The sequence below is a fragment of the Salmo salar genome, chromosome ssa23, assembly GCF_905237065.1.
Source record: "Salmo salar chromosome ssa23, Ssal_v3.1, whole genome shotgun sequence".
Lineage (NCBI taxonomy): Eukaryota > Metazoa > Chordata > Actinopteri > Salmoniformes > Salmonidae > Salmo > Salmo salar.
In genome coordinates, this window is record NC_059464.1 from 5027702 (window position 1) to 5051869 (window position 24168).

Here is a 24168-nt window from a genome sequence, read left to right on the forward strand (position 1 = left end):
CGCCAACCTCATACACCTCGCCACGTCCTCTACCCTATCCCTCCCTCTCCTCTCCTCCCCTTCTTCTCTCCTCCTCTCCTCATCCAAAGGAAGACACCCAATTACCTCTGCTCTGCTCTCTCTGTGTGTTGACAAACGCCTGGTATCAGTGCAGAGCCAAACAGGTGTGCCACTAACAAGTAGATGGCACTGAGACACAGAGAAAGAGGGCATCGCAGTAACACCAGGCCACCCTCATACACAGTCACATCCACACCTGCACACACACAAAAACAATCTGAAACAAAATAAAAATGGGGAACAAAAACCCAGAATACAGATGATGTGCTAACCACCAGCCTCCATAAGAAATGTAGCTATAAGGACAAGAGAGGAAAGAATGACAAAAAGCAGACAAAGAATAAGAGATGGAAAGAAAGGTGACAAGAGTGAGAAAACAGAAAGAGAGACCGAAAGAGAGCGACTAGGAGCAAGAGAGAAAGAAAGCAACGGGAGACAGAAAGAGAAAGCAGGGAGGTTGATAGACTAGAAGAAGTGGAGAGTGAAAAGTGAGAAGTAAGTTTGTAGGGCCAAGGCGCTGTGCGGTGGTGAGGCAGGCAGGCAGCTAGCACTCAGGGCCGTGGTGGATGGATGGTCCTAGTTAGCATAATACTGACAGCATGATGAGAAGGCTGCTGTCAGGGGCCTGCCGACTGCCTACCGAGGGGGCCAGGGCCCGGCGAGGCCAAGGGAGGGGAAGATGAAAGACACGGGCCTCCCAGCTGACTAGTTAGAGGAGGCCTGATGCAGCACAATTATACGGCGGCATGACAAGCCTGCATGCTCGGCTGACTGCCTCGGCCATCGCACCGCACCTCCACACGCCTTTCAAAACAGTGGTACCACTCACCTCCGGTCACAAAACAGCAATAAGTCAACTGATGCATTGTTGTACCATCATGATTTATTCCTTTGCTGTTGGGCGCTTGCAGGCATGCCGCCATGTTCTGCTACACTGGCACAGCGGGATCACTAGGGGCCCTAACACACAGGCAGGCCCTCTGCCTGGAGCCCACATAATGTATGCCGTGTCTAGTCTCTCTCCCATGCTCTCTCTCCCTCTTCTTCTCTCCATTTCTATGTTTCTCTTTCCTTTTCGCTCTTTCACCATCTCTCAGCGGGACAGTGGTAGCAGGGGTCAGATGGAGGCCTAATCTCTCTCTTCTTTCTGCTAACTGCTCTTTAAAAGTAATGCCAGGGACGGACAGAGAGAAACACACACTCCACTAATAAAATGGACTGCATTTATGTATTGATGGATGGAGGGAGGGCGGGATGGATGGGCAGATGAACAATAAAAGGCGTATGGGTGGTCTAACGATGGGCGTCGACATATAAGTTACATAAACCTCAGACAGTCTGTCTTGTCGCAACGCAAAATTGTAAATCACACAGAATATCACTTCCAGCCGTCTGCTAAGAAAACAGCCGTCACCCGTGGCTCTGATAATTTACACCCTGTAACCCCCGGAGTCAGTGGGCACGGCTGGGGCTCTGAGGGGCCGACATGCTGAGGGGTGGGGGGTAGGAAAGAGGTGAGTGGAGGAGAGGGAGAGATGAGGAGAGAGGGGGGAAGAGAGGTGAAATTCTCTGAGGGTTGGGTAATTCTCTACACCTCCCCCGGACCCCTCCACCCTCAGGGAGACCTTGAGTCCCCCTCCCCCCCGTTCCCCGGTTCCGCATTCTGGCCTGCAGGAAGATACCGGAGCAGAATGGTAGAGATAGGAGCGTGGATGACATCACTCGTGCTCTCCCTCTCCCTGTCATATACATTTGGTTCTGCTGTCAGCCACAATGATAGGCACAGGGAGAAAGACCTCGACAGGTACTACGGCAGAGATTTAAATGCCTAATAACTGATAATAAACTACGTAGAGAGTTAGAGCGTCTAATAACTGATAATTTAGGGCTTGTCAGCCATTAAAACCTAGAAGGTTTAAGACAAACAGTCAAATATAATCCTGGTTTAGTGCTGGCTTTACTACTTGTCAGAGACTGGAGATAGAGGAGCCAGATGACTGGAGGACCACTGAACTCTGTCCGTGTGTGTGTCCGTGTGTGTGTGTGTGCATACGTGCATTCAAACTGTGAACGTTTAGATATTAAGTTTGATGTTGTGCTGTAATATTAATGAGGAATGCCATGTTTAATCAGAAACATAAACCCGAGTTAATATAATGTTCCTTTAAAGCGTGAATCTGTACCATACTGTAGTGTATAACGAAGAGGTACTCACAGTGCTAAGCTTGCTTGAGGTAATGATGATGCGTCTTTCGTGCAGCATGCTGGCGTACAGATGCAGCATATTGTTGACGTCTACTGCCACAAAATACTCTGTCAGGTTCCTCTGGATTGGGAAAACAGAAGAGACAGGACAGTTAGTGACTTTATAACGACACACTTCACTGAGCATTAGGGATGGCTCTTTCCTGTAAATCGAGGACGTAACCATTATTAAAAATTCAGGTCATAGGTTTACGGTATTTCACAGAAAACTCAAATGGACAGCACTCTCCAACTAAAAACATTTCAATGAACAATTACATTCAAATTGCACAGTATATTTTGCGCTCTATTCGACAGGGTAAGATCTAGGTCTTGCACGCTGGTAAACCAGACGGGTAGACTTACACTCTCGGGGATTGTGGGCAAGCCGTTGATATCTGGGGCTATGAAGTAGGAGTGCTGAGGAAACACAAAGTATACAGAGAGAGGACAGGGTCAGCAAAGTAGCGCAGCACGCCACTCATAGAGTGATCTATAACTCCTCTGTCTGTGGGAATTGTTTAGCTTCCATCTGTACTGACATAGCTAGGAGGGCAGCACTGACACACACACAAACACACGCACGCACACACACACGGCAGCCCGGATCCCTATAGATTTAAGATTGAGCTCTCTGGTGGGAAGTTGAGCTCTCTGGTGGGAAACAAGGTCTTTATTTCAGCATTAAAGAAAGCACAAACACACACAGGTTGTTGAGAGGATCAGAGAGCTGCCTGTCTCACTTTGGGGGAGCAGAGCAGGTTGACTATTTGGATCAAAGAGGCCTGGACGGCACATTAACCACTCTTTACACTTTAAATTTCCCTCTCCCTGTCATGCTCTTCTTTTCATACTTTTTTTACCCACACCATATGATGACAGACACACATACAAGTGCATGTGTACATGCACAGCAAATCACACTCATAAAATGAATTAACCCCAGCATTTTGCCTCCTTAGAAGAGAGCAGAGACAGAGAACCCACCACCAAGTACTGGTCCAAAACTACAACAACCCTAATACCCCTCACCAGGGAAAAGTGATTAAAGCACAGGCAAAACTACAGTCAGCCGCAAACAACCTCTGATGACAATTCACCTAAATGAATGATGTAACCTAATTTTGAATTGCTGATGGCGATATTGTGCTATATATGAGTCTGAGTCACTGTCACATTATTTGCTGCCCTGTCAATGTTCCAATGAATAATGTAAAATAATATTGATGCTGTCACCTCCAGGAATGGTGTCAGTGAGTAGCGTGATGTCTGAACGGTGGGTTATTGTCGCCTTATAAACCCACGGCACAGCATGATCATTGTATTCTCCTCAGTTCAGTCCCAGGCCCTCGCTGTGTGTTTGCTTATCTGTTGTTTTATTTATTTTTTCAATCGATGTTTATATAAAAACATGAAATGTGGGTTAACGGGAAAGGCATCAAGGAGACTTTCTGAGCACAATTGCCTTTACTTTAAACATGCACCATAAAATAGACTTTAAATATTCAGAAAGAGAATACAGTAGCATGGAACAACATTAATCATTCACTAAGTTTGATTGTTTTCCAGAGGAGAAGAAACAGACACCAAGGCCCAGGATAGTTTGCTTTTGTGAGATTTAAAAAGATAGCCAGGCTTATTTGGCCAAATTGGAAAGCCTCAGCTCCCATGCGGTTAGTGCAGCAGCAGCGGTTTAAAATTTCCCATCTCTTTCTCTCTCTCCCCTCCCTCCTTTTTCTCCCCGCTCTCTTGTTCACTCATTCTTCTCCTCCACTCACCGGCTGCTGGCTTGGTGCATCGCTCAGTACTTGCCCAGTGGCTATATGCAACAGTGCGGTCTTCACAGTGAGAGCGATAGAGAGCAAAACAGAGTTCACACTTGAAAGGGGACAATGATCCGTTTTTATTTTTTTTCAAGGCTGGCTGTCATGATAAAAACAAAAATAACTTTTTGTGGAAGATTCTGCTTCATCAATTAAAAATCGAACTTGTATTTTCTACAGAAAGCAGTTGAAACCTAACCTCTCCTCTCGGTGTGTTCTCAATGAACCTTGGTAATGAAAAATAAAAGCCTATTAAAAGCATGAAAGACTAAAAATGACAGAATAAATTGTATTTCCCCCCTCATAATTCAGCACAATTCCACTTGTTAACCTTTCTAAGCAATGTATTGATTAGTTAATAAAGGCAACTGGAATGAATTGAACTGTATAATTGTATAACCCCTAGAGACATTAGATATTACATTGAGAGAGAAGCTAGCTGATTTAATTAGTCTAAATAAAGAATAGCGGATCCTTATGGACAAAGACTAAAACCCAATACAGTAAAGTATGTATGATAACATAAATACAGAATTATATTTTAAAAAATGAAACAATAGTTGCTTTTTTGGTCATTGAAAAACTATATTTTTCTTTTGTATACTACCCTCAAAGTACATTTCGGTTTCAAAACGATAAGTCCTACTAACACATGCTTAGTACTGGTAGAAAGGTAAGACATGTGGGATTATGATAAAGGTGCCAAAAAAAAAAAATGAAATGTATGTTGTTGTTTTTTACATTGTCCCTATGTTGGGGAGTAAGATATTTGAAAGTCTAGGTTTGAAATAAAATACAGTACCAGTCAAAAGTTTGGACACACCTACTCATTCAATTATATATATTTTTTACTCATTTCTACATTGTAGAATAACAGTGAAGACATCATAACTATGAACTATAAAACATTTTTTTATATTTGAGATTCTTCAAAGTAGCCACCGTTTACTTTGACAGCTGAGCACTTGTTGGCTGCTATTCATTCACTTTGCAGTCCTCAACTGAATTGAGATGGTTTGGGATGAGTTGGACCACAGGGTGAAGGAAAAGCAGCCAACAAGTGCTCAGCATATGTGGGAGCTCCTTCAAGACTATTGGATAAGCATTCCTCATGAAGCTGGTTGAGAGAATGCCAAGAGTGTGCAAAGCTGTCACCAAGGCAAAGGGTGGCTACTTTGAAGAACCTCAAATATACAGTATATTTTGATTTGTTTAACACTTCTTTGGTTACTACATGATTCCATGTGTTACTTCATAGTTTTGATGTAGAAAATGTAGAAAATAGTCAAAATAAATAAACTTTTAATGAGTGTCCAAACTTTTGACTGGTACTGTTTGTCACCAATTAATGTTCCAAAATTATTTAAAAAAAATAAATACAAAAAATAGATACTTTAACTTAATGGTGGCGCTCTAAACATGCGCAAACAGCCATTTCAAAAGTGCAGGGCTTGTGCAACGTGCCATGCTTTAATTTTTTTACTATTAAAGGAATAATCTATACTGATCAAAAATATAAACGCAACATGTAAACTGTTGGTCCAATGTTTAATGAGCTCAAATAAAAAAATCCCAGATTTAATTTTTTTAATGTTAATTTCTCTACCATAATCAGCCTCCAACAAATTTGACAGTACGTCCAACCGGCCTCACGCCTGCAGACCACGCCAGCCTAGGACCTCCACATCCATCGTCTTCACCTGTGGGATTGTCTGACGGTGGGTGGACGCTGAGGAGTATTTCTGTCTGTAATAAAGTCCTTTTGTGGGGAAAAACTCATTCTGATTGGCTGGGCCTGGCAACCCATGGCTGCACCCCGCCAAATCATGTGAAAGCCATACATAAGATCTAATTAATTTATTGCAATTGACTAATTTCCTTATATGAACAGAAACTCAGTAAAATAATTTACATTTTTGCATGTTGCGCTTATATTTTTGTTCAGTATACATTTGAGGAGAAAGCGAAGTCTCTACCTAGCCACTGATGTACATATATCCCCTGTCTGATTCCGAGTTCGCCCACTAGACAGCAGTAGGATATCACATGACGTCTCTTGGCCTCTTGAAACCAGTTGCAACTGGTTTGGGTAGTGAGTCACTGTGCAAAAATGGCTGAATGGATTTTCAAGCCTGACATCTTAAAAAAGACCTTAGCAATCAGGGAAATAAATTAAATAAGACGCGGACAGGTGAGGAAACTTCAAACATCTTTTCCCATTCACTTTTCCTATTGGAAACAATGAGGTAGATCAATGGCGCATGTGGAGGATGCATACAAGGTAATGTGGAAGGAGAAGGAAATGCATTGCTTTACAATGACCATCAGGGTATACCCTTTCCATGCATACTAAATGTTTGCACTTTTGGTGAATTGACCTACATTGCATACTCTATGAATATGACCATATTGCGCATGATTTATGGCCAGCAGTAAGATTTGAGTTTGATTTCCAAAAAGACAAAGACTGTAGCTTTCAAATGACATGTCACTTTCAATTTTCTGACGAAAAATGTTGTGGGGAGAGTGCCCCCAAACTCGCTGGAAAACTTGCTGGACCTGGTACCAACCACTCAGAGTTTAACAGCTTAATGCCACTTGTATTTCTAAACAAAGTGTTAGCCAAGTCTCCTCACCTACAGTTGAATTCAGAAGTTTACATACACTTAGGTTGGAATCATTAAAACTCATTTTTCAACCACTCCACAAATTTCTTGTTAACAAACTAGTTTTGGCAAGTTGGTTAGGACATCTACTTTGTGCATGACAAGTCATTTTTCCAAAAATGGTTTACAGATTATTTCACTTATAATTCACTGTATCACAATTCCAGTGGGTCAGAAGTTTACATACACTAAGTTGACTGTGCCTTTAAACAGCTTGGAAAATTCCAGAAAATTATGTCATGGCTTTAGAAGCTTCTGATAGGCTAATTGACATCATTTGTGTCAATTGGAGGTGTACCTGTGGATGTATTTCAAGGCCTACCTTCAAACTCAGTGCCTCTTTGCTTGACATCATGGGTAAATCAAAAGAAATCAGCCAATACCTCAGAAAAATAATTGTATACCTCCACAAGTCTGGTTCATCCTTGGGAGCAATCTTCAAACGCCTGAAGGTACCATGTTCATCTGTACAAACAATAGTACGCAAGTAGAAACACCATGGGACCACGCAGCCGTCATACCGCTCAGGAAGGAGACGCATTCGGTCTCCTAGAGATGAACGTACTTTGGTGCGAAAAGTGCAAATCAATCCCAGAACAACAGCAAAGGACCTTGTGAAGATGCTGGAGGAAACAGGTACAAAAGTATCTATATCTACAGTAAAACGAATCCTATATCGACATAACCTGAAAGACCACCCAGCAGGGAAGAAGTCACTGCTCCAAAACCGCCATAAAAAGCCAGACTACAGTCTGCAACTGCACATGGGGACAAAGATCATACTTTTTGGAGAAATGTCCTCTGGTCCGATGAAACAAAAATAGAACTCTTTGGCCATAATGACCATCGTTATGTTTGGAGGAAAAATGGGGACGCTTGCAAGCTGAAGAACACCATCCCAACCGTGAAGCATGGGGGTGGCAGCATCATGTGGGGGTGCTTTGCTGCAGGAGGGACTGGTGCACTTTACAAAATAGATGGCATCATGAGGGAGGAAAATTATGTGGATATATTGAAGCAACATCTCAAGACATCAGTCAGGAAGTTAAAGCTTGGTCACAAACGGGTCTTCCAAATGGACAGTGACCCCAAGCATACTTCCAAAGTTGTGGCAAAATAGCTTAAGGACAACAAAGTCAAGGTACTGGAGTGGCCATCACAAAGCCCTGACCTCAATCCCACAGAAAATTTGTGGGCAGAACTGAAAAAGCGTGTGCGAGCTAGGAGGCCTACAAACCTGACTCAGTTACACCAGATCTGTCAGGAGGAATGGGCCAAAATTCACCCAACTTATTGTGGGAAGCTTGTGGAAGGCTACCTGAAACGTAGGACCCAAGTTAAAGGCAATGTGACCCATTGGAAAAGTGATGAAAGAAATAAAAGCTGAAATAAATCATTCTCTCTACCATTATTCTGACATTTCACATTCTTAAAATAAAGTGGTGATCCTAACTGACCTAAGACAGGGAATTTTTATTAGGATTAAATGTCAGGAATTGTGAAAAACTGAGTTTAAATATATTTGGCTAAGGTGTATGTAAACTTCCGACTTCAACTGTATCTCACTCCTATTACTCCACTCTTCCTTATCCAAGCTCTCCTCTAACTCACTCTCATCTCGCCACTCTCTTTTCACTAACCCATCTGTCTCAACTATATCTCCGCTCTCTCATCACTATTCTCTCCTCCCTCCGTTTTCCCCCTCTCCTTTGCAGTGTACAGCTCAAGTGGTCCCACTGTACTTACCACACTCAGGTTGACTTGGGTGAAGGGCTTTGGCACCGGCAGACTGTACAGTGAGTTCAGCATGTCATTCAGCTCATTCTCCTTAGAACACACCACAAATCACACTCAATAAGAATAATACAAATTATACAAATGTTAAACCATGTGTCACACACACACACACACACACACACACACACACACACACACACACACACACGCACACACACACACACACACAGTACAAGTCAAAAGTTTAGACACACCTACTCATTCAAGGCTTTTTCTTTATTTTTTACTATTGTCTATATTGTAGTATAATAGTGAAAACATCAGAACTATGAAATAACACATATGGAATCATGTAGTTACCAAAGAAGTTCTAAACAAATCAAAATATATTTTATATTTGAGATTCTTTAAAGTAGCCACCCTTTGCCTTGACAGCTTTGCACAGTATTGGCATTCTCTCAAGGTAGTCACCTGGAATACTTTGTTAAAAGTTAATTTGTGGAATTTCTTTCCATCTTAATGCATTTCAGCCAATTAGTTGTGTTGTGACAAGGTAGGGGTGGTATACAGAAGATTGCCCTATTTGGTAAAAAAACAAGTCCATATTATGGTAAGAACAGCTCCAATAACAAAAGAGAAACGGCAGTCCATCATTACATTAAGACATGAAGGTCAGTCAACGCGGAAAATTTCAATAACTATTAAAGTTTCTTAAAGTGCAGTCGCAAAAACCATCAAGCGCTATGAAAGGAAGACCCAGAGTTACCGCTGCTGCAGAGCATAAGTTCATTAGAGTTACCAGCCTCAGAAATTGCAGCCAAAATAAATGTTTCACAGAGTTCAAGTGACAGACACATCTCAAATCAAATCAAAGTTTATTTGTCACATGCGCCGAATACAACAGGTGTAGACCTTACAGTGAAATGCTTACTTACAGGCTCTAAACAATAGTGCAAAAAAGGTATTAGGTGAACAATAGGTAAGTAAAGAAATAAAACAGTAAAAAGACAGGCTATATACAGTAGCGAGGCTACATACAGACACCGATTAGTCAGGCTGATTGAGGTAGTATGTACATGTAGATATGGTTAAAGTGACTATGCATATATGAAAAACTGAGTTAACATCAACTGTTCAGAGGAGACTGCGTAAATCAGGCCTTCATGGTCGAATTTTTTCAAAGAAACCACTACTAAAGGACACCAATAAGAAGTGACTTGCTTGGGCCAAGAAACACGAGCAATGGATATTAGACTGGTGGAAATCTGTTTTTTGGTCTGATGAGTCCAAATTTCAGATTTTTGGTTCCAACCACCGTGTCTTTGTGAGACGCAGAGTAGGTGAACGGATGATCTCTGCATGTGTGGTTCCCACCGTGCCTTGCTGTTGACACTGTCAGTGATTTATTAAAAATCAAGGCACACTTAACCAGCATGGCTATCACAGCATTCTGCAGCGATACGCCCCATCCCATCTGGTTTGTGCTTAGTGGGACTAATATTTGTTTTTCAACAGGACAATGACCCAAAACAAACCTCCAGGCTGTGTAAGGGCTATTTGACCAAGAAGGAGAGTGATGGAATGCTGCATCAGATGACCTGGCCTCCACAATCACCCGACCTCAACCCAATTGAGATGGTTTGGGATGAGTTGGACTTCAGAGTGAAGGAAAAACAGCCAACAAGTACTCAGCATGTGGGAACTCCTTCAAGACTGTTGGAAAAGCATTCATCATGAAGCTGATTGAGAGAATGCCAAGTGTGCAGAACTGTCATCAAGGCAATGTGTGGCTACCTTGAAGAATCTAACATTTAAAAGATTTGTTTAACACTTTCTTGGTTACCACATGATTGCATATGTGTTATTTCATAGTTTTGATGTCGTCACTATTATTCTACAATGTAGAAAATAATACAAATAAAGAAAAACACTGGAATGAGTAGGTGTGTCCAAACGTTTGACTGGTACTGTATATAACTTAATTACAAAACCAAAACACACATACACACAAAAATGTAATCTGATATCGTATGTCAACTCATGAGCGATTTGAAAAGGCGCTGACGGTGTGGCTGGCAAGTAGCTGGGAGCAGGGCGCTGGAAGCTGAGTGTGTTCCTCCGAGGGGCTAGAAACATCCGTCTGACACAGTGTTTAACGAGCGGCGAGGAGGTTAAGAAAAAGAGGCAGAGCGATGTGTCCGGCCACAGCAGAGGACCGTTAGCCAGCGCTGATTTAGGACCTACTGTACAAGGGCTGGGGTTCTGATGTGTAGTTACCCAGAAGTCTGTGCTCCATAGAGAGATCAGGCTGGCCACTAAACAGGCACTGTCATCACACATATTTTACTGGATGAACTCTCTGAATAATTTGTCTAGTTACTGTTATAATGATAAAGAGCACAGTATAATTGGAATAGAGGTTGCTAAGACATAATTACGTAGTCACTAAGACCGGTTACTAAGACAAAGAAAAAAGGTTCTTATTTATGAGAAATATTTTGGCTTCAGACAATTTCTGTCTCTTCTGAATGGCAGTTTTTGACGGTGGAGCGTTAACATTAGTGTGTATGCCTGCGCGTGACTATGTGTGTGAAACGGTGTGTGTGTGGAGTGAGAGAGAGAGAGAGAGAGAGAGAGATAGAGAGTGTGAGATTGAACAGCCTCCTGTCACGAGAGGCTGAATGCTCACACGCATGGTCAGTAACCGGGCTGAGCCTGAGGAAACACTTAATTTACCCCTGGCCCTAAACCCTCATCGCTACGGTCTCCCCTCGTCTGTCAACATCCCTCCATCGCCTTGCAACAGCAGGGTAAATATAAACCAAATCATGCACACCAACACTGCAGTCACCCAACATTTACACACACACACATACCTCATCTATCTCTTACTGAAACCCTCCCCTCTTTCATTCTCTCTCTCTCTCTCTCTCTGCTTCAGAGCAGAGATAAAGATGAACATAGAAATGTTCTCACAAACAAAGGACTTATTATTTTACGGAAAATAGCATTTATACTTGTCCTCTACTTTTGTTTTTACTGAAAATGACATCTGTCAAAGAAATCCATCCATAAATTAATTTACAGTACTATACTTCAGTTCAAATCAAATACGGTACTGTGTCTGTGAAATATAAAGACATTGACATTTTAGAAGGAATATAGAAGAGATTACTGTGTATATATGAATATATAAAATATATTACAGAGTAATATATATATATATAAAAAATATATTACAGAGTAATATATATATATATAAAAAATATATTACAGAGTAATATATATATATTACAGAGTAATATATATATATATATATATATATATATATATATATATATATAAAATACACACACACACACACACATAGATACACATACATACATACACATTATACAATAAATATATGTATAAAAAATACATTCAAGATGCTAAAAGCAGGAGAGCAAGCTAATGACCGCCTGTGCTCTGATTGGTTGAAGTGTTGCGTGACATGCTCTGTTTCCTGTACCCCTGAACCTGCGCCTGTGTGCTTGTGTGTGCGAGCATATGGGCACGTGTGTGTGTGTGTGTGTGTGTGTGTGTGTGTGTTGGGGAGGCTCTGTCCCCTTCACCCCTCTCTCAGCATAGTAGCTTTAAGGAAGCAAAGCTACATGACAGCACACTGATGGCACTCCTTAGTCCCAGCTCCCAACCGCTCCCTTCCTCTCTCCCCACCCTCTCTCCGTCTCCCTCTCCCCCTGTTCGCTCTCCCTCCTTTCTCTCGCTCTGGTATAAACACTGCCTCATCAATTCCACTCTACGCTAGCTGCACATTTTTCCCATTTCTTTTATACATTCCCTGAACTTCTTTCCCTCTGTTACTGAAATAGTTTGGCAAAGTGTGTGTGTGTGTATTCCTAAACTGTTTGTTGTTTTCCAGTAAATCATCAGGAGTTGACTTCTAGCTCTAAATCACCGTTTGGTCTGTGAAATGTCAACATCGCTGCCTCAAAAAAGTCAGAGCCAAGCCAAGCCTGACTCTCTCTCCCCCAGCTCAGCCCCATTTACAAACAGACAGAACACTGCTAACAGCTTACAACAACATGGCTCTCACAACCAGCTACTGTACATAAAACCTTAAACTGCTAGTGTGTGCAAAACAAGATCATGCCCAACAGAAGCTGATGAAAAGTAGCGTACTAGTCTATTGTTGGTTGGTGACTTCTGCCACATGACTGGAACAAAATACATTTTTGGAAAGTTTTTGATTTCTTGTACCTCAATATCAGGATTTGTTACTCCCGAGTCTTATTAAATGTCCTAAAGGAGATACTGTACAGAGATATGAAGGCCGTATCACCTGGTTTTTGGTTAGGTAATCTGCTAGTGTGTTCAGGAGCTTGTAGTAGATCTCAAACCAGGGGAGATAACTGCAAGAGAGAAAGAGCACAAAATACACGTTTACAATCAATCCATAACTCTAATTCATATTCTACTATTTTGCTATATTTCACAATAAAAACACAAATATTTAAATTCAATTGTTTTTTTCCCCCACAGACAAAATAGGCTATGGACACAGCCATGTATAGCCCGCCTACTATGGTTAAAAGTAGATATATAGGTCTACAATATACTGTAAATACTGTCTAATACTATGTAATTACGACATTCTTCGTATTTTGGGATATTTGCAGGGGAGGTGGAGAGACAGGCTTTAGTCTAAAGGCGGTGGGTTGGGGAGGTAAAGACGGGAGGTAGAGACTGGCTTTAGTTTCTTCAACCCAACATGACTGGGCCAACGAAAGCTGTGGTAGAGGAGGACGAGGAGGGATGCCATGGTTTACAAGCATACTGATCCCAGATGCACAGCCCAGGCTCAGCCCAAGCCAACACACAGATGCACAGAAAGAAAAGCACTATCCACTGCCATTTTTCACTTTTTTTCTCTTCCCCACCCCTTATTTACATTTTAAAATAGACATTCCTTCTGGTTTTTCCTTATCAAATTAATGTTAAATAAATAAATAAAATGAACAAACAAAAAAAAAAAATTATACTGTAGTGTTTGTGTTATAGCTAATCACAAAATACACCCACCAGAAGCCAAATGCATCTGCAACATGGCTTTCTTTATACGGTTGACATATTCTTGGCGGAGTTAGTTGACTTCCTTTTGAGGTGGAATATGGCCAACATTTTGTTTTGGCTTGAAGGTTGCACAGAAGAGAGAGTTCAGTGCATGTATAATGTTATGCAATCAAATAATACAAATGTGGTGAGGTATCGAAGTGAGGCATTGCATAATGACGTTGGATTACGTCCCGTTTATCATTCATCACTTAAAAAAAAAAAAAAAGATGCTTTATTAACTTTCATTAACTGAATGAAGGTGAAATATAAGAACAAAGAAATTAATGAATATTGTCAAAATGAAACTTACATTAAACAAAATGTGCGGGCATGCTGCATTAACAAAAGTCACTTGTTAAATTGAAATGGTTACCTGGCTGAAATGGCTAACATAAATTCACCACACAAAAAAATCACAATGAAACTTTAATGAAAATGTGTGTGTGTGTGTGTATGTGAGAGACTTTTATTAGCCAGGGAAGTCCTGTAGAGGGAGACAGGGGGATACTGGGTAGTTCTCAGGGCATGGGTCACTGGCTGCTCTGCAGACTGGAATTAACGCACAACAAGAAAAAAACAATAAAGTCAACCTAATGCAAATGTTCATATCACTAAATCTGCAAGGGGGCCAATGACGCGGCGGTTCCCAGGCAAGTGCAGCCAAGCACACCAATCAGAGGGCCTGAGTGACCATTAACCTGAAACAATCAGCTTCTTAACATGTCAATATTTTGACGTCCGCATGAAGAGCACACCGTAATCAGGTCACACTCTGCAAACCCAAATTTAACATGCATGTGTGAACTATAAAATTCACATGCTGGCTGGACATTAAAAATATAAATATGCCATGCTTTCAAACAAATAGGCAGTGGATATTTCTATGGGCTCTAGGCAGGGATGGGCAAAAAATTACAATGACTAAATACCCTAAAGATCAATGTATCAAAATAAACTATAAAATACTTGAAATGTTTTTAATTCAAATACATGTATTTTGTATTTCAAAATACAGAAATACATTAGCAAGTAGCTGGCCCAAACAGCAACAACATTCTCAGTAAAGGTTACAGAAACTTTTTACTTGCTATGACTGTGATATGTTGTTCTTTATCTACCTTAGTTGAATTCACTGACTGTAAGTCACTCTGGATAAGAGTGTCTGCTAAATGACCAAAATGAACTGCAAAGCACACTGGTTATTATTATTGGCCTTGTTTCGAGGTCATGTCTAGATGGGATACAGCTTAACCTAATTCTCCTAACCTGCTACGCTAATTATCTTAACCTGCTGCGTAAGTTCTCCGAAACCTATTACGAAAAGTCTATTTTGACAAAAGCTGTATCCCTTCTAGACAAAACCTTGTTTCGGGGCGGAGATCATTAGAATAATACTCAGCATGCTCCATTTTTGTAAACACGTTTATATTTAGTTCATTTAGCAGTGCCATCAGACTTCTGATACCAATGCAGGGTGAAAGTGGGAAACAAATGGTGAACCACTATTAAAAAAAAAAATGGTATAGAAAAGTATTTTGGTAGTTCAGCTCAGTGTAATCCAAATGACAAAATACTCAAAAGTAATTCAGATACATATAACAGAAACACTGCCCATCTCATTGTAGATGTGTTGAAGTTCATTTTCAACATTAAAAGGGAAAAAAAATCAATACAACCAAATTAATCCATACAACCAAATTAACATTTTCAAAAAATTCTGAGCAGGTCATTGAAACAAAGAACAGTCATTATCAGTCTCATCAGGTCCTTTGTTTACAAAGCCAGGCTCCTGGTGTAGTGATCTGGGTGTAGCTGGTGCAGAGTCGTCAGGCGCAGGACAGCAGAGATGAGTAACACAAGTAACTTTACTCAAATATTCCAATAACATGTCGTAATACCGAGCCCACAATAACGGACCGAACATACATAAAACAATCACGCACAAAAACCATGGGGAAAACAGAGGGTTAAATAATGAACATGTAATTGGGGAATTGAAACCAGGTGTGTAAAACAAAGACAAAACAAATGGAAAATGAAAAGTGGATCGGCGATGGCTAGAAGGCCGGTGACGTCGACCGCCAAACGTCGCCCGAACAAGGAGATGGACCGACTTCGGCGGAAGTTGTGACACCTGTACACTAATCCTTCACATATCTCTCTCCTCTCTCTCTCTGCCCAGTCAGGCCTCACACACCGATTGGTGCATGTTTTTGTATAAAACTGATTATTATTTCCTGTGGTACAGTATGTTTCTTTTTTCTTAAATGAAGCGATTTACGAAATCACTGCTCCTCTCCTCAGTTAGCAGCTTAGGTCTGTTTGTGCTTCCTAAATCCCCAGATAGAGAGACATCCATCAATGTGTGTGGAGGCCCGGCTATCTCTCCAGCTGTTTTAAGCACACACATCACTCAAAGTACTGGATACTCCAAGTAAACCAGTTAATCTATGGCCAACTCACAAACCCTCCAACTGTACCTCCTACCACAACACAACCCCTCAGACTGTATCCCCTACTGCAGGGTTACCAAAACTCTGTTTTTTTCCCTAGCACTACACAGTTGATTCAAATAACCAACTCATCATCATCAAGCTTAGATTACTTGAATCAGCTGTGTAGTGCTAGGGCAAAAACCAAAACGTGCACCCAGGGGGGGCCCCAGGACCTGCCATACAGTGATGGGGAGTAGTAAACAACATATAGTTCAACTAGACATTTAATTACATTTTGATGAGCTTTGTGGTAGTTGAACTAAATGCATATCTTTGTAGTGTTTTCAGTAGTTAATCATTTTTTTTGCCATGTATTGTGCTAGCTAACTACAGGAACTACACACTACTTTTTGACTAAAATAAAATATGGGTAAAGAACGCATGAATTTCCTTTCTTTTTCTGCATCCTACCTGCCCAATTATCACTTCAAACATTCTGTCAACATCTGACTCTAGAGTGATCTGTTCTTGCAATTTAAGATTTAGATAAGATACTTTTTCACGAAGTATACTGAATACAAATATAAACGCAACATGCAACAATTTCAAATACTTCACTGAGTTACAGTTTATATAAGGAAATGAGTCAATTGAAATAAATAAATTAGGCCCTAATCTATGGATTTCACATGACTGGGAATAGAGATATGCATCTGTTGCTCACAGATACCTTAAAAAAGGTAGGGGCGTGGATAAGAAAGTCAGTATCTGGTGTGACCACCATTGGCCCCATGCAGTGTGACACATCTCCTTTGCATAGAGTTGATCAGGCTGTTGATTGTGGCCTGTGGAATGTTGTCCCACTCCTCTTCAATGGTTGTGCGAAATTTCTGGATATTGGTGGGAACTGCAACATGCTGTAGTCCACGTCGATCCAGAGCATTCCAAACATGCTCAATGGGTGACATGTCTGGTGAGAATGCAACCCATGGAAGAACTGGGACATTTTCAGCTTCCAGGAATTGTGTACAGATCCTTGCAACATGGGGCCATGCATTTTCATGCTGAAACATGAGGTGATGGAGGCGGATGAATGGCACGACAATGGGCCTTAAGATCTCATCACGGTACCTCTGTGCATTCAAATTGCCATTAATACAATGCAATTGTGTTTGTTGTCCGGAGCTTATGCCTGCCCATACCAAAACCCCACCGCCACCATGGGGCACTCTGTTCACAACATTGACATCAGCAAACCGCTCGCCCACATGACACCATACACATGGTCTTCACACGACACCATACACATGGTCTGCGGTTGTGAGGCCGGTTGGACGTACTGCCAAATTCTCTAAAACAATGTTGGAGGGGGCTTATGGTAGATAAATTAACTTTCAATTCTCTGGCAACAGCTCTGGTGGACATTCCTGCAGTCAGCATGCCAATTGTGCACTCCCTCAAAACTTGAGACATCTGTAGCATTGTGTTATGTGAAAAAACTGCACATTTTAGAGTGGCCTTTAATTGTCCCCAGCACCTGTGTAATGATCATGCTGTTTAAAACTTCTTATGGCTTGAGGGCGCTATTTTCACGTCTGGATGAAAAGTGTGCCCAAAGTATACTGCCTGCTACTCAGGCCCAGAAGCTAGAATATGCATATAATTGGTAGATTTGGATAGAAAACACTCTAAGGTTTCTAAAACTGTTTGAATGATGTCTGTGAGTATAACAGAACTTATTTGGCAGGCGAAACCCCGAGGACAAACCATCCAGGATTTTTTTTTAGGTCACTCTCTTTTCAATGGGTTTTCATTGAGAATCCATAATTCTAAGGCAGTTGCTTGCCGTTCCTATCGCTTCCACTGGATGTCAACAGTCTTTAGAAATTGGTTGATGTTTTTCCTTTGTGTAATGAAGAAGTAGCCCTGTTCAGAATGAGGCTCGAGGGAAGTGTACTGTTTGATAGAGGCGCGTGACCTGAAAAGCACGCTACACTTTGTTTTCCTCCGGTATTGAACACAGTTTATCCCATCTTAAATTTTATCGATTATTTACGTTAAAAAATACCTAAAGTTGTATTAGGAAAGTTGTTTGAAATGTTTGGACAAAGATTACAGATAACTTGAGATATTTTGTAGTCATGTTGCGCGAGTTGAAACCGGTGTTTTTCTCGATCAAACGCGCCAAATAAATTGACATTTTGGATATATAACAACGGAATTAATCGAAGAAAAGCACCATTTGTGATGTTTATGGGACATATTGGAGTGCCAACAGAAGAAGCTCGTCAAAGGTAAGGCATGAATTATATCGTTATTTCTGAGTTTTGTGTCGCGCCTGGCGGGATGAAAAATGATTGTCTGTGTTGTTTGATGGGGTGCTGTCCTCACATAATAGCATTGTTTGCTTTCGCCGTAAAGCCTTTTTGAAATCTGACACTGTGGCTAGATTAACAAGAAGTTCAGCTTTAATTTGGTGTATTGCACTTGTATTAAAGTTCAATATTTTTTATATATTTTTTTTTAATTTGGCGCTCTGCCATTTCACTGGATGTTGTCAAATCGATCCCGTTAATGGGATTTGAGCCACAGGAAGTTAATATGCTTCTTGATATGCCACACCTGTCAGGTGGATGGATTATCTTTGCAAAGGAAAAATGCTTACTAACTTGGACCTAAACAAATTTGTGCCCAAAAATGTTGAAATAATATTTCTGTGGGTATGGAACATTTCAGGGATCTTTTATTTCAGCTCATGAAACATGGTACCAACACTTTACATGTTAAGTTCATATTTTTGTTGAGTGTAGTTTGGATGAAGTTAACTAAAGTTACTTTGAAAAAGTAGTTAAGTAAACTATATGTTTAAGGGTAGCTTTATTGTAGTTTAACTTCTTCCAGTGTGAAGTAATTGGTAGCTTGGTAAACAATATTTTCATAGTAGCTTCCCCAACACAGATCCCCTACCACAAAACAATCCGACTGTATCCTCTACTCACAACACAACCCCTCAGACTATATCCCCTAACACAACCCCGTCGACTGCATTTCCTGACGACTAATCCTGAATTTAATTTAGTTGCTTGATCAAATACCTCCATGCATCAATCTGAACCTGCTAATCCTATAGGTTTTGTGTGCTGACATCAAAATAAAGTGATTCATGTTTCGTGTAGGCTGGCACTGGACCAACCCATAGTTTTCAGGGAGCAATCAGAACGGTTTGAACGTGTTCACATTCAAGAAGTTGTCGGGGAGGAAGCAAATCCAGACTCATCGTGGAGAAGAAATGTTAGTGGGCGAGACGCTTGGCCGAAGCGATGTGGATGGGTAGCCAGGCAACAGACTGTATCCCCTACCACAACACAAACCCTCAGAGACTCTCCCATCTACACATAGATGGGCAGAACAGAAGATATAGCCTAGATGTGGTCAAATCCTTTTCGTTATGTCTTAATTCTTAAGACTTATATTCTCTAAAAGCTCAAATAAATTAACTGGTGTTTTTGTAAGGACGTATATTATGTAATTACCCATAAAAACAATTATAAGATAGAGAAGAGAGTTTTTTTTTTCCTGGTGTAGGGATATTACCAGAATAAACCAACTGCAATATCTCAATCCAAATAAATACCTACATATCTTTGGGTAGGTTAGGTTTTCATGTGATAAGTAAACTACACCTTTTTAACGGCGTACACACGTCTCTGCTGTCATAAAGTACCTGTTGGGTGTTAAGCGCGGCACTGTTATTCATATTCCCTGCATGGGTCTTAAATCTCCCTTCACACCCACGGCCCTTAGCGAAAGTCAACTTGCACCTTGTAGCCAGCTCACTGGAAGATTTGATTACACCTTTACTTTCCCGGGTCAGAGGTTAAGTACAGGGAAGGAAATGTCCTCCGGCGTCTCGCTAAGTGACCACTAACTGGAGCGCCGACGTCCCTAAAAGGGAACCCTGGTCTCACCCGCCAAATAAAATCAAGGAAAACACCTTTTTTCATCTGAGACCCCTCTCACATGTCCAAGGGTGATTTATCCCTAAATATGAGAGAATGACCAAAAGAGAAATGAGGAGAGGAGGAGGAAGAGGATGGAGGGGAAGGAAGGAAGGAAGAAAGAGTCAAATTGAAGCATTCTGCCTCTTTGAAGAGGTTTTGGCCTGAAGGTAGCGTGGCCCTTTCAGCCTGGGCTTTAGCTGCAACACTACAAAGGCCTGGCCATATAAAACTGTCCTACTCATTAAGCCACTTCCTTGTGTAAGCATAGGTGACAATTCTATACTCCGAGCACTTCAACAATCACAGGGACGCAAACTGTTTTACTTACCTTTGTTTTATATCCGGGGAACAGACACATTAAATAAAAAGGTAGCTAGCTAGAAGCCTCCTCGCAGGGACATCGTTGGGCGTGTAATGTTTTATCTATAGTGCCTTCAAAAAGTATTCATACCCCTTGACCTTTTCCACATATTGTTGCGTTACAAAGTGGGATTAAAATGGATTGAATTGTATTTTTTTTGTCAACAATCTACACAAAATACCCCCATAATGAAAAAGCAAAAACAGGTTTGTAGAATTTTTAAAAAATGTATTAGAAACAAAAGAAATTAAATATCACAATTGCATAACTATTCAGACCCTTTACTCAGTACATTGATGAAGCACCTTTGGCAGTGATTACAGCCTCGAATCTTCCAGGGTATGACGCACAAGCTTGGCACAACAGTATTTGGGGAGTTTCTCCCATTCTCCTCTGCAGATCCTCTCAAGCTCTCAGGTTGGATGGGGAGCATCGCTGCAAAGCTATTTTCAGGTGTCTGCAGAGATGTTCAAGTCTGGGCTCTGGCTGGGTCACTCAAGAACATTCAGAGACTTGTCCCGAAGCCACTCCTGCGTTGCCTTGGCTGTGTGCTTAGGGTTGTTGTCCTGTTGGAAGGTGAACCTTCGCCCCAGTCTGAGGTCCTGAACCCTCTGAAGCAGGTTTTCATCAAGGATCTCTCCGTACTTTGCTCCGTTCATGTGTGTTTACATTCCTGTTAAAAGCTTATTTCTCTGCCGCTGAAAAACTTCCTCACAGCATGATGCTGCCACCACCATGCTTCACCGAAGGCATGGTGCCAGGTTTCATCAGATCAGAGAATCTTGTTTCTCATGGTCTGAGAGTCTTTAGATGCCTTTTGGAAAACTCCAAGTGGGCTGTCATGTGCCTTTTACTGAGGAGTGGATTCCGTCTGGCCACTACCATAAAGGCCTGATTGGTGGAGTGCTGCAGAGATGGTTGTCCTTCTGGAAGTTTCTCCCATCTCAACAAAGGAACTCTGGAGCTCTGTCAGAGTGACCATCGCATTCTTGGTCACCTCCCCGACCAAGGCCCTTCTCCCCTGATTTCTCAGTTTGGCCGGGTGGCCAGCTCTAGGAAGAGTCTTGGTGGTTCAAACTTCTTCCATTTAAGAATGATGGAAGCCCCTGTGTTCTTGGAGACCTTCAATGCTGTAGACATTTTTTGGTACCCTTCCCCAGATCTGTGCCTCGACACAGTCCTGCCTCGAAGCTCTACGGACAATTCCTTTGACCTCAGGGCTTGGTTTTTGCTCTGACATGCATGTCAACTGTGGGACCTTCTATAGACAATTGTGTGCCTTCCCAAATCATGTCCAATCAATTGAATTTACCACAGGTGGACTCCAACGAAGTTTTAGAAACATCTCAAGGATAATAAATGGAAACAGGATGCACCGGAGCTTAATTTAATTTCGAGTCTCGTAGCAAAGGATCTGAATACTTATGTAAAAAAGGTATTTCTGTTTTAAATGTTTAATACATTAGCAAAACTTTGTAAAACCCTGTTTTGTTTGTCATTATGGGGTATTGTGTGTAGATTGTTGAGGAAATGTAACGTAATAAATAACGTAACAAAATGTGGGAAGAAAATCAAGGGGTCTGAATAATTCTGAATGCACTGTATATATACAGTTGAAGTCGGAAGTTCACATACACCTTAGCCAAATACATTTAAACTCAGTTTTTCACAATATCTGACATTTAATCCTTGTAAAACTTCCCTGTCTTAGGTCAGGTAGGATGACCACTATATTTTAAGAATTTGAAATGTCAGAATAATAGGAGAAAGAATGATTTATTTCAGGTTTTATTTCTTTCATCACATTCCCAGTGGGTCAGAAGTTTACATGCACTCAATTAGTATTTGGTTGCATTGCCTTTAAATTGTTTAACTTGGGTCAAACGTTCCGAGTAGCCTTCCACAAGCTTCCCACAATAAATTGGGTGAATTTTGGCCCATTCCTCCTGACAGAGCTGGTGTAACTGAGTCAGGTTTGTAGGCCTCCTTGCTTGCACACGCTTTTTCAGTTCTGCCCACAACTTTTATATAGGATTGAGGTTAGGGCTTTGTGATGGCCTCTCCAGTACCTTGACTTTGTGGTCCTTAAGCTATTCTGCCACAACTTTGGAATGCTTGGGGTCATTGCGCATTTGGAAGACCCATTTGTGACCAAGCTTTAACTCCCTGACTGATGTATTGAGATGTTGCTTCAATATATCCACATAATTTTCGTTCCTCATGAAGCCATCTATTTTGTGAAGTGCACCAGTCCCTCCTGCAGCAAAGCACCCCCACAACATGATGCTGCCATACCCGTGCTTCACGGTTGGAATGGAGTTCTTCGGCTTGCAAGCGTCACCCTTTTTCCTCCAAACATAACGATGGTCATTATGGCCAAACAGTTCTATTTTTGTTTCATCAGACCAGAGAACATTTCTCCAAAAAGTACGATCTTTGTCCCCATGTACAGTTGCAAACTGTAGTCTGGCTGTTTTTATGCCGGTTTTGGAGCAGTGGCTTCTTCCTTGCTGAGCGGCCTTTCAGGTTATGTCAATATAGGACTTGTTTTACTGTGGATATAGATACTTTTGTACTTGCTTTCTCCAGCATCTTCACAAGGTCCTTTGCTGTTGTTCTGGGATTGATTTGCACTTTTCGCACCAAAGTACATTCATCTCTAGGAGACAGAACGTGTCTCCTTCCTGACGGCTGCGTGGTCCCATGGTGTTTATACTTGCGTACTATTGTTTGTACAGATGAACGTGGTACCTTCAGACGTTTGGAAATTGCTCCCAAGGATGAACCAGATTTGTGGAGGTCTACAATTTTTTTTCTGAGGTCTTGGCTGATTTCTTTTGATTTTCCCATGATGTCAAGCAAAGAGGCACTGAGTTTGAAGGTAGGCCTTGAAATACATCTACAGGTACACCTCCAATTGACTCAAATGATGTCAATTAGCCTATCAGAAGCTTCTAAAGCCATGACATCATTTTCTGGAATTTTCCAAGCTGTATGAAGGCACAGTCAACTCAGTGTATTTAAACTTCTGACCCACTGGAATTGTGATACAGTGAATTATAAGTGAAATAATCTGACTGTAAACAACTGTTGGAAAAATGACTTGTGTCATACACAAAGTAGATGTCCTAACCGACTTGCCAAAACTATAGTTTGTTAACAAGAAATTTGTTGAGTGGTTGAAAAACAAGTTATTTTATTTATATTTATTTTTGTATTTTTCACCCCTTTTTTCTCCCCAACTTCGTGGTATCCAATTGGTAGTAGTTACTGTCTTGTCTCGTCGCTGCAACTCCCGTACGGACTCGGGAGAGGCGAAGGTCGAGAGCCATGCGTCCTCCGAAACACAACCAAACCAAGCCACACTGCTTCTTGACACAATGCCCATTCAACCCGGAAGCCAGCCGCACCAATGTGTCGGAGGAAACACCGTTCACCTGGTGACCTGGTCAGCGTGCACAGCGCCCGGCCCGCCACAGGAGTCGCTAGAGCGCGATGAGACACATATCCCTGCCGGCCAAACCCTCCCTAACCCGGACGACGCTGGGCCAATTGTGCGCCACCCCATGGGCCTCCTGGTCGCGGCCGGCTGCGACAGAGGAAAAACAAGTTTTAATGACTCCAACCTAAGTGCATGTAAACTTCCGACTTCAACTGTAGATAGATAGATAGATAGATAGATAGATAGATAGATAGATAGATAGATAGATAGATAGATAGATAGAT

At 41.4% G+C, this 24168-nt stretch overlaps 1 protein-coding gene across 3 annotated transcripts in view; it reads right to left on the reverse strand.

The window, feature by feature from the left end:
- Positions 1-24168, reverse strand: part of LOC106583933 (DENN domain-containing protein 1B) — a 203209-nt gene that overhangs the window by 66251 nt on the left and 112790 nt on the right. For 2 of the 3 annotated variants that reach the window (XM_045706032.1, XM_014168622.2), the window contains exons 6-10: positions 12873-12942; positions 8540-8620; positions 4083-4142; positions 2671-2724; positions 2276-2386 (exon numbers count right to left, since the gene is read on the reverse strand). In XM_045706032.1, the coding sequence (XP_045561988.1) occupies positions 2276-2386; positions 2671-2724; positions 4083-4142; positions 8540-8620; positions 12873-12942 (376 nt within the window). The remainder of the gene's footprint in view (positions 1-2275; positions 2387-2670; positions 2725-4082; positions 4143-8539; positions 8621-12872; positions 12943-24168) is intronic. The other variant, XM_045706033.1, reaches the window with a different exon arrangement.